At 35.1% G+C, this 12002-nt stretch overlaps 1 protein-coding gene across 5 annotated transcripts in view; it reads left to right on the plus strand.

Moving 5' to 3' along the window:
- The window catches only part of LOC110372723 (uncharacterized protein), a 386544-nt gene that overhangs the window by 156605 nt on the left and 217937 nt on the right, over positions 1 to 12002 (plus strand). Inside the window, exon 1 of one of the 5 annotated variants that reach the window (XM_049839206.2) lies at positions 6913 to 6990. The exons of the other annotated variants lie outside the window; for them this stretch is intronic. Coding sequence (XP_049695163.2) covers positions 6928 to 6990 — 63 coding nt within the window. The 5' untranslated portion in view covers positions 6913 to 6927. Of the gene's footprint in view, positions 1 to 6912; positions 6991 to 12002 lie in introns of those variants that run through there. 5 annotated transcript variants of the gene reach the window in all.

The following is a 12002-nucleotide window of genomic DNA, read 5'->3' on the forward strand; positions in this document are numbered from 1 at the left end:
AACTTAAAATTATTTTACAAACGTCTAAAGAGTTCCTCACCTCCATTGCTAGCAAAACCATTAAAATATCTATTCCGAAAAAGTATAACTGACATTACAATCTGTCATTCGCAAGACTTTTGAAAAACCCACATAAACAAAGTACTCTGTGAAAAATAACCTACACATGTCCAATTTCTGGGTAGGACCATAAAAATAGATAATATTAAAAGCAAAATTTCTAATGATAAGTATATAAGCAGTTGTGAGGAACAAAATATTAATTGACGATAAGATGAATCCTGCAAGTTACTTCGTGGCTTATCTGGAGGAGAACCATCGGTTAATTTACCTGCTACTGTTGGTTATGTTCATAATCTTCATTTTCGTGGATGTGAGAGGCAAGCCCCCAGCCAAGGTGATGATAGTCGAGGAAATAGTGAACGACACTAAAGCCAGTGAGTCTACTACTTCGTCAAAGAAAAAAGCATGTGTTACTGAAGTTAAAGAATCTGTTTTGTTGAAGAAAGCGGAATAAATCATTGTATTCGGTTTAGCATTTTGTTTTATTGTTTTGGCGGTGGTAGACGGGGGCTTAGTCAAGTCTTTATTTATATTTGGTGTTCCTGCTTCCTTTGACAAGTTTTCTCAAAAAGGCTAGTAATAGTGATGCTAGTTTTTTTGTTTGTCACTATTTTTCTAATCCCTAGCTGGCCACTTATCTACCTGATTTTTAGAGAAGATCTGTATCAAATGCAGAGTGATCACAAACTAAGCAACTGCTAGATTGCACTCGTACATTTCCTAACAAACATTATTATTGAATTTAAGTTGTGTGTGAACCTGTCTGTTTGCGTCAAATTGAATACTAGAGCTGTTATAAGTATGTCGAACTCAATTTTAAGATTTATGTTGTTCAAAATAGCAGCTACTCGAAACATTTTAACATCAATCGTATCAAATACCATCTGAATTTGCTCCACAATTCCTAACAATTTAGACAGACAAGCAGTTCTAAGATTACATTTCCCATTCCCATTTAGAGGCAGCTCCATAATGTACCATAACGCCCCATAACACAGGTTATGACAAGACCATTAGTGTGCACTAGGCTTGTCTCGGTCGTGTGGCATTAGCTTAAGTGGCACGTATGTTTTGTGATCATGGTTTTAATCTGGTAGCTGGGAGGTACTGCAATGGAATGAAGGTGCGAATTCGGAAATTGGGTTTTGGGTGATAGCTACATATGTTTTGCGAAATTTCGCAATTTCAGTAGTCTTCTTTATATTTTTTATAGTGAACTAGCTTTTGCCCGCGACTTCGTTCGCATGGAATAGTGACTTTCGGAATATTTTTGGTTTGACCAATAGATGGCGCTATATGTCCGGAATAAATTTTATTTTTATAATTTTTTTTAAAATAAAAACTATCCTATGTCCTTTCTCAAGTTCCAAACTATGTCTGTACCAAATTTCACACAAATCGGTTCAGTAGATTAGGCGTGAAGAAAAGACAGACAGACAGACAGACAGAGTTACTTTCACATTTATAATATTAGTTAGGATGTTATTTAACAATCAATCTGAATGTCTACCTCCTAACACTTATTTCCTTTAAACAAAAGTCGCTATTTACTTGAAATTAGTGTCTTAAGAAAGATAAAATACTTTCAAAAACAATATTTAACAGATTAGATACCAGTGTTTGTAAAAGTAAGTAGGTACTGCATTTCTTTAAAACTGAATATACATACCTACTATCTTTTCTTTGCATTTGTACAGTTGCCATTTCAAACACAATCACCACCATTACAACCCCAAAAAGTCCAGAAACACTTAATTAAAATACCCTTACAACACAAGTTAAAGTGTTAAACAATTAATTTAGTCCACAAATCGGGACAACTTCAAGTGGTAGAACCAAACTTGCTTGGCATGCAACCGCTATAGTCCAAAACTTGGCTGTTGCCTTGGCCTGATGCCACGGTTGGCTATAAAGATCCCTATCTACTGGATATCTAGTGGATAGATTTGTTTGTACCGCATTCTCACGGATTTGTAGCTGCGGCAGCAGTTTTTGGTCTTGAAAGTCCAAAGGTTTCATTGAAAACTTTGAAGGCGGTAACTGAAGATGTTTCCTTTAAATTACACCAACTTTTAAAAAAAATCTTAAAATCTTAACTGAAAAAGAGACCTTTTTCAGTTAGGGCCAGCTAGGTCTCAAACGTTAACAATTAGCTATGATATGTTTAGTCATTAACCCATCATTCTCCGTCCTTTATCTCAATCATATAATTTGGAGTTGGCACAGCATGTCTTCCTTTATCATACTCTTGACTTTATTTCACTGTAGTAACCTGCATATCCTGATCAAGAACTAGAAATTCTAAAACATACTCCTTAGATTATCCAAAATCAAGTCAGATTTTCCTCCGAGTTACGAAACACCATGGTTTTACAACCAGCCCCATAAGGGTAGTCAAACGAGCGTTTTGAATGAAATCCAATCTTGCAGACTGTTGGCAGCTCCTCATGCAATAAAAGTCTTTATTGATTGTAATGTTTGGGCACGGAAGTCTGGTGCAATGGCATCCAGTCTGCTATGTGCGTTAAAAACTTATTATATAACTGGTATTATTTTGGTTTATGTGTCTGTCTGTAGATCTGTATTTTTGGTCCGAATGTAAAGAACATCAACGGCTTTCGCTTTATGAAACTCTGGTTCTCTGAAGACAAGTGTGGATGGCGGGTACATACATACTCGACATTCTATTTAGTTTAACTATGCTTTAATCATATTATTAGCAATTACATTATTACTTATTTCATATGTTAGGTGTACTAAACAGTCATAATTTGTCATATTGCATACCAAAGCTTCGTAACTGCCTAGAAACAAACACCAGCTATTTTCTCTAAATCAAATGCAAAAACGAGTCAGTTTTAATCAAAACAGTCGACGTCCATCAACAAAATCCTGTCACTCACTTTATCCCGTGCCCTAAAACAAACGAAATAAAAGTTAACTGCCCGTAATCAATAGATAATGCATAAAATACGACCCCGTAACAACTCCATGCATATACGTTTTTATTAGCTACACGTCCAATATAACTTGACCTCATACAAAACATAACTCTTTGACAAATTCCTTTACAAAACAAAAATGTTAAAGACTTTAGAGGTCAGGTTAAATTTGTCGATCGGGAGTGAGTGTTAGGTGACCAAGAGTACAGTAAAAAATTTAAGGATAGCGAGATTTTTTGGCATCATAATAAAAATACTTGAATTCATTTTATGATAGCTTTTTATATTGTACTTTGTGGAGTGGAAAAGATAAGCTCTTTGGGTAATGCAGATGTAATGTAAATGTTTATTTGTGGAGTTGTAAAATGCAGTATCATGATAAAAAAAAAGTGAATCTTTTTTCATGAGGGTGTAAAACGAGACCTTATTTTATTGGTCCGAAATTCAACTCTATTTCATTTAAATACTATGTGTATTTTCATGGATTCTTCTGCATTTTTGAAATTATGCAACCAGTGTGTCATTTCAAAGGCCTATTAAAAAAAAAAAATATAAATATAGATATAACTTTGACTTTGAAAGAAAATAAGTATTAAATAACTAAACGTTGGTTTCGTTTCAGAAAATACAACTTATTTTCTTCGTTACTAACGTATCCAAAAGTGGTCATTTCTGTTTTTCAATTCAGGACTGTCCCACTAAACCCCAAAAATATACTCACCAGCTAAACTGTCACCCTGTATAGAGAGGCTTTGATAGATTTTGTCAGAGTTTTTTGCATGCAAATGCAATCAATCACGAAGATAACTGTCATTTAACAGATTGCCCGGTTGATGCGCGCTCTGCCCCGCGGTTTTGATTAAAATATCGATCTAAATGAATAATTGGTTTAGAGATTATGTATTTTTGATTGTGAGTATTTTTGATGGTCAGTTCTAAACTGTGATCTATTTTTCATGCCATTTGTATAATGAATAACTTATTTGTACTAATAGAGGTACTTTCTTGTTGGACTGTGTTACCAGTATAGGTTCTAATTCAACAGTTTCAAAAACTTTTCAGATTTTGTTTAAAAGAAACTTCGTTCACTGCATAAAATCAGGCTGCTAAGCAGAAACTTAACAGGCGTCTTCTATTGTGAGAACAATCTTATTGAGAAACAGTGGGGCACAGATAAGCTAAAAAAAATGTGTATAATTGTACACTTACTATCATTATTTTCTTTTTCCTCTTCTAACAAAATCAATGTTAAAAAAACCTAGCAAACTTTTCCGTTTAAAATTTACAGCGCATACAATCTAGGATTCCATAGGTGCTAGACTCAACTATGATATACGCGAAACACCTGGCTTGCAGCGCCATCTGCCGGTATTCGACGCAGTTATTAAATACGCCATACGCCGCCCCACGTTGGATGGTGGCCAATGGTGTTTTTCTATGAGATTTATGCTGAAATAATGATAGGCCGCGAATATGGGTGGTAGCTTTATTTTTTAGTTCCGCGAGAATTTATAGGGAGCGAGGATTTTTTCGGGGAAAGAATGTCGGGATTTTTTTTTGGGAAATTGTTGCCGGAAAATCGTCTGTAACTCTGTTACTGGTAACTTTATATTTTTTTACGTTTTATTATGAACATATTTTGTTCTTCTGTATTGATGTGAAACACAGAGATTTCTCACAATCACTCAGTACATAAATATAAAAAAAAAAACAAATGAAGTTTCCCTGATCGCCTTCAGCTTAGAGAACGGACTTCCATGCTACTTTTGTTTGTTTGCTTAAACGCACAATTCTTAGGAATTACTAGCCGATTTCAATAATTCTGACTGTATAACATAGCCTATAGCATACCTACATATATCAAGTAAGGCTATAGGCTACTTTTTATCCATTTTCGCTCTCGAGACACGGGTAAAACGGACTGCCAGAAGTTAGCATCAGATATAACATACGACTTATAACTTTTAAAACACGCATCGTCACGTCATCACACTATGCTTACCCCCAAGCGAATCCAATTTGACTAATGGAAAAACAAATTTCGCAAATGGATACTGCTATGCCCTTTGATGCTTACCCTACGCTGTTTACCCTACCTATGCCGTTTGTATGCCTAGTACTGGAAGACTTAATTAGTATTGGAGCTAAACACAAGTGACTGCGTAGGACAAGAGTTACATTGCTATTGTGGTGTATTATTGCTATTTGTTATCAAAAGCCATATACTTTTGTAGTCTGTTTTGATAAGTAAGCAAAACTGTGGTACTCTAAGAATGTTCTAGTTATAGATACTCTCTTTCAGTGTTCACGCAAGTCGCAAAAATATGTCAAAATTCACCCTCATACATGGTACTTATGTAGCACCTTATCTGTCCTCCTTACCTATAATAATTATTTGAGTTCTATGACCGCTCAATGAGCATCAAATTCATGAAAAAATTGCGTACCTACTTCCTTAATAAGTTCTAATCATCCTCAAATAAGAAACATTATCCTCAACTATTAAAACAGCATTCATTAAATAGTAATCACATAGCAACTCTCACGGTGTCCAGACATTGACGTCATAACATCTCGTAAAATACAATTTAATTAACTACAAACATAGCAGACAATAGATGGTACACAAACAAACATACATACATACAGTAGGTATATAATGTACAGTCGTTGTATCAATCATGAACAAGAATAAAATAATCGAACAATACCATCTCGGGACATCAATAGAACGTTATGTTAATATTGTTGGACACAGAGTAGTAGAAGGACAGAGAGTGCATAAATATTCGTGAAAAAAATCGTATGTTAAAATGATGTAATAATTGGTCACTTGCTGTTTTGCTTATTAAAAAGATGTAATTATTTGTTACTTCCTATTTTCCGCGGTCGCACTCGCGTTCTGTGGTAAATACATTGGGTAACCTGAGTACCTGATGAAATGTAGTGTAGCTTTCTAACAGTCAACTAGGTTTTCAAATGGGTCAGAAGTTCTGGAGGCTTTTAAGTTCCTAACAAGTAAACATCCTTTTCGTCTTTATTCTATTACTATAAGATGTAGAGTAAATAATAGGCTCGATAGAAATTATTCAAGCGCCAAGCCAAAGACCGAATAATTCATTTAGCAGGTTACTTATCTCAAAGTTAGATCTTTCATGTTACGCCGTGTGATAGTTTAAAAGTTATAATTATCTGCTGTTTATAAATAAACCGATCGCTTCCAAGGCCATTATCAATGAGAAACAAGTTATTTTTTTAACTCACGAACTATAGTAACTTTTGTTCGCGGCGTCACTTGATTTGAAATATCTTGTGTACTTAAATAAATATGGGATCTACTCATCTATTTAGTCTACCTTATACCACTTCACAAAAATATGTGTAGGTACTTAGTCCTACCTTTAGTTGTTATATAAGAATATATTTCTATTGCCATTAAGTAGTTTCAGAGATTAGTTTTCCATTACACACAAATAGACAACAACTTAATTATTTATTACTAAGCATAGGTAATATTGAAGGAAACATATAACAAAATATCACACATTTTTTGTTCACCAAAACTAATCTGTACACATTAATTGAGAGCTTGTACCATAAGGTGGTTCAGTTGATACACAACCGTCTCGTGCGCATCGTCAATTGACCATTGTAGTACCTCTACAATTGTTCAACTCGCGCGCAGCTGCGGTTATAGTTCAAATTCGTTCTGAGAAAGTGTTTGTGTTTTGTTTTAGTGTTATTCAATAATAATAGAGGTATATAGTAATAGGTAATAGTGTGCATTGGCGTGTTTTTGAGTATATTCATTAAATTATAGTGTTAGTTTGTAGCAGATTTGTTGTAGATTTTATTTTGTGTGTTCCTGAAAGAAAAGTGTTCGTGATTGTGTGTTGTTGACTAGTGTATTATTGTGAATGTGATGTACTATAACAATTATAATTCTTCTCAAAATAGTTACAGCAATAATGGACATTATATCAAGGTTTGTGTTTCATTTTTACTAGGTATGTAAAAGTATAATAAAAGATTTTTTATGTTATTCAGTGAAAATGAAGATAGTAGAGGTAGTAAATGTGGTAATAAGCAGTACTTAAAACCGAACGATTGTATAAACATCATTATCCAAGCCTTTTTCCCAGCTATGTTGGGGTCGGCTTCTAGTTTAACCGGATGCAGCTGGGTACCAGTGCTTTACAAGGAGCGACTGCCTATCTGACCTCCTCAACCCAGTTACCCGGGCAACCCAATACCCCTTGGTTAGACTGGTGTACATAGTGTGAATGATTGTATGATTGTGCATAGGTACCTTACCTAGTATTTGTCTTAATACTTTACTGTCTGTTGTTAAACAACCTATGCTTGATTTAATACAAAAACAAAACACACTCACCAACAGAAAAAAAAAACATATTTATCAACCGCCACGCTATGTAACGTTCTCTCGTAAGATCGCTCCGCATCTCGACCGCGTGATAGCTGAACATTTGTTCGTGACGTCAGCACACCTGTGAGCGGGGCCATGGCGGTGCCGTGGCGTAGCCTAAAGATAAATGGACGCGTCAGGTACCTCTGTTTTTGCTATTGTCTGTGCTTTAGGATTTAGTATACAAATGGAGATATGTGAGGTAGTCTGTTTTGTGAACCAGATGTTGAAATGTGTGAAGTGGTTGTACTTTGGAAGCTAGTTGGGGGTTTGGAGTTTCTTGCTGGTTCTTATTCGTTGGATGTGCTCCTTGGAGCTTGGAACCTAGTTCAGTAGAAGATGGTTCATAAGAACCTGAATTTGGAATAAGAACCTTGGTATGAGATAGAAACTTCAAACTTCACCAATAACTACGTACTTAGTAAATACTTACTTACTTTTTAAGCAGGCCAGTATGACTGGTTTGTCAGACTTTCTGGTTTTGACCTACACTTAACTACTGCCAATCATATAGAAATTACAATACAATTTTAATTGCCCTCCGAAACACGGAGGAACTCCTAGTCATAGATGTTTACCCATCCACGGAGCGACAGCACCATGCGTTGCTTAACCTCATGCTGATAGCCCTCGAGCTTCTGCACTTATAAAATTCACTATTCATACAAATCATCTTCCTAAAAGACTATCTACAACACAAAACATTGTAACGTAAAACCCCCTCCACACGATCACTTGTTATTAATAAGGGGAACATCAGACACACGACAATGACACCAATTTAGGTTAAACGATTGTAATGACGCTCACTTATAACGATCTACGCGAATTAGATAACTACACACTTCCAAACGTTATTTGGGAAATAAACAGGATACTAAATTAAAGGAAATTATAAATACTTAGGATCCTTCTTAATATCTGTACCTACTTCTGCATAAAAACCGTGATAAAAATATCATATTACTAGCTTTGTTTCATGTAGCTTTCATATTAACGTACAATTTACTGACTTAAACAATTACATATAAGTATCGTAGGTCACAATGAAGTTTATAAAATGGATTAATCAATATTTACTTACAATATGTTTATACGTATTAATTACAAACGTTATCGAGAGTGATGTCATTCAGATTATAAAACCTGTGTTTTATGGATGGGTGACTTGTATCAGTTCAGTAGTTCTGGCATGAAACCTGGACAAATAGGCAGATATATAGCCAGTTTAGTTTTTATTGATTTCTGAAATATATCGATTGTATGCCTGCCGAATGTACGCAATATCAGAGTAACGAAACTTAATATACATGTTCATGAAGGTAGCTTGTATAAAAGTTCCTATAGGCATCCACCTAAAAAATTCTCAAATGATTATTAGATTTCTTCAAACCAAAGTACTCTTCAATTAAATAAAAACAACGCATCAACAACATTGAGGTCTTAAATTGTCTTCGAAGGTCCACAAGGATAGGCCATCAATCAGTCGACGACAGACGAATAGCTCCCGGACAAAGGGCTCTTCAGAATTAAAAATAAAATAAAAATAACTGAAAAACGCGAAACCTTTTCTAAGTGGTCGTAGATTTACGAGGCTAGGGTCTTATTGTGATGGTAATTGATAATTGTATAGAGATGTGATGTGTCATTAGTGGGCAATTAAGGGCTTTGATTTAGTGTTTGTTGAGTTTTAATAGGTTTTCTGTGTCTTAGGGGTATTCTAATAATATGTAGATAGACGTGGAATTATTGTCCTTGATGCACATAATCTTGAAAGTACGTTAATTTTACTATTTTATTCAAATTTATCCATTACTAGGCCGTGGTTTTACCCGCGTTCCATACAAAGTATTACGCGTATCTGGGTAAAAAGTACTCTGTAGCCTACCTCGATAAATAAGCTATCTAACACTGAAAAAAAATTCAGATCGCACCTATAGTTCCTGAGATAACTAAGTACGTTCAAGCAAACAAACTCCAGCTTTATAGCTGTATGTCCTAAGCGTAGATGTTAAGTAAAGTCCTCTAACAAACAGACTCCATCTGTAAACGAAACAGAAAATCCTCCACTACAAACCTCGTACATTGGTTATTCAATTAAAAGGCAGTAATTATTCTCAATTTTAATTTAGCGCCGACCAAAGAGAAATGTAAAACCTGCCCGGCTGCAGACCGATTACACCATTTTGAAACGAATCGTTGGAAAAAGTGCAAAAAGGAATGGAAAAAGGAAATGCTACAAACTACAGGCTTTGTATTAATCGGTTGGGAACTGGTAAAGCGTGATCTATAGTTGATAGCAATTTTTTGTAAAGAATTTTTATCGGTATCTCTTGAATACTTTTGATGAACAAAGCTTTTATTTAAAAAAGTAGTTTAAAATTCAGTTATCAGAAAAAGGAACGTACTGATGAATGATAATGAATCAGTAAGAAGTTTTATCTTGAAAGTGGAGCAAAATACCAAACTTTTAATCGGTAGATAGTTAGATCGGGATCTTATAGGTACATTGCAACAATTAGGTATCAGCTAACTAAAATGTTTGCTAGGATTCACGATTGCCTTTAGCTAAACTGTTGGACAACTACCAGCAACTTAGCGGCCTACATTTTAGTCTGCAGTTTGCGCAGGGTAAGTCAAAACAAATAGCAATACTTTCATAACAGGACTTTCATACAGGGTCGGTCATAGCAGGTCAAAATCTCCGAAACAAATGACTGTCACCCGGGCTTCCCTGCTATGGAATAATAAGCAAACTTTCAGTGTCTCCCGTTAATTATCATCTCGATCTCCGACACGTGATGAAGTGCCCTACACGTTAGATTAGCCATTGTCCGCTAATGATCGATGAAAGAGGGTGAGTTGGTTATGGTGTATGTCATAGGAGGTCGCGAGAACGTGCGCGGAAGCGGGTGTCAGAGCGATAGGGGATTTTGTGTACTTTAGTTGTCATTATTACGTTGTGTTTGTGTATTTTACGTTTTACTTTGGATTAAGAAGATAAGATAAAAAGTCTGTTCTTCAAATCGGCAGTTTAAAGGTCAATCTTACTTCACAGACGGCTCGAATAACGCCCACCACGCTACTATAGTGGGATGAAGGAAAAGTAGAACAAACTCCGTAGCATTACCCAAATTAAATGTAAATGCTAAACATTGATTTCACCGAAGAACTTGCCAAAGTCAACAGAACTTTTAAGTACCCATTTATTGCAGAAATCGCTGATCTCTCACATTTTGCACCACACACCACTCTAAGGTTTCATAGGGTCTCAGTATAATTCGTTCGGGTTAATCTCGCGTTATTGTCTAAAGGTACGGGGGTTCGAGTACGGTCACGGTAGCTTTGTCAAAGATACATGAGTGTGTACTCCTGATGAGTGACAGTATGTATGTATGTGTGTGTGTTTAAATTGGGTTGTGTATTGAAGTTTTGGTTGTGTATTTAGTATTGTTTTGTTAATTTATCTAAAAAAGTTTTGTTAGACATTAACGTAGTATATATTTGTAAAACCTCATTTTATAAACCTTCGCTTTTGAGATGGATTCATGATAGCACAAGTTTAAACCTTAGTGGTTTTTTGGTTGCTATTTTAAATGTATAATCATGTATTTATTGTAAATATGATAAATAAAAAAAAAAAAAAAATTGTGGTTTATAGGTATTGGTTCTAATAGAATAAAGTCAATCTATGATAGGTTCGGATAGTTTTACCCACATTGCCATTGTAAGTTTCATTGGGAACCTTTTACACAATTTACACGACGCTTTTCTATCGATTTTCTTAGTTCAGTCTAGTTGTAGGTAATAACTACATGTACTTTTTAGGTTCGGTAATTTTCACGGCATATTTTTTTTAGGTTTAACACAGAGGAAAGCGTTTTTCACATCGATGTTTAAAAAATTTTTTGCTTATCAGTTTTTAAAATTTGCCAAAATTATCCTTCTAACTAATAGCATTTTTAAAATCCATTACGTATACCTACTACTACATGGTAAAACAAGGTAAAACCCCTATAAATAATGACAGCGCGATACAATAAGGCTGGTAGACGAATGCTACAAGACAATGGTAAGACAGTCGCCCACAATTGCACAATGGCACACTTCTATTGCGGGGAGTGGTATAAAAGCGACAACACAATCTAGCGGTTTGTGTACATATTTGAAATTGTTTGATGGATTTTTATTGGTTTTTCTGACAATAATGTGCTATGAATATGTAATATAAGTTTTGGCCTGCAGTGGGTATGTAGGTCGCGATGTTTTGTAGCAGAACTACTTTGAGCATCCGGATAAAGTAGTCTATAGCCTTTCTAGGTAAATGAGCTGTTCTGTATAGTATGAAAGATTTGTTCAATTTAATGCCCTTGTTTTTCAGATTTGGTAACCAAGAAAATTATACACAAGCATAAATAATTACAAATATTTTACTAGCTATCGAAATACATTCACTTCAAAAAGTACAGAAATAAAGACAAGTATGTACAATCACAGTTGGAGCGATTCTTCCAAGTTGACATCTCGACAGGGGCGCTACGAATTTATTGAGCACGTGAAAAATGATACAA

Source organism: Helicoverpa armigera, chromosome 9, assembly GCF_030705265.1.
Source record: "Helicoverpa armigera isolate CAAS_96S chromosome 9, ASM3070526v1, whole genome shotgun sequence".
Taxonomy (NCBI): Eukaryota; Metazoa; Arthropoda; class Insecta; order Lepidoptera; family Noctuidae; genus Helicoverpa; species Helicoverpa armigera.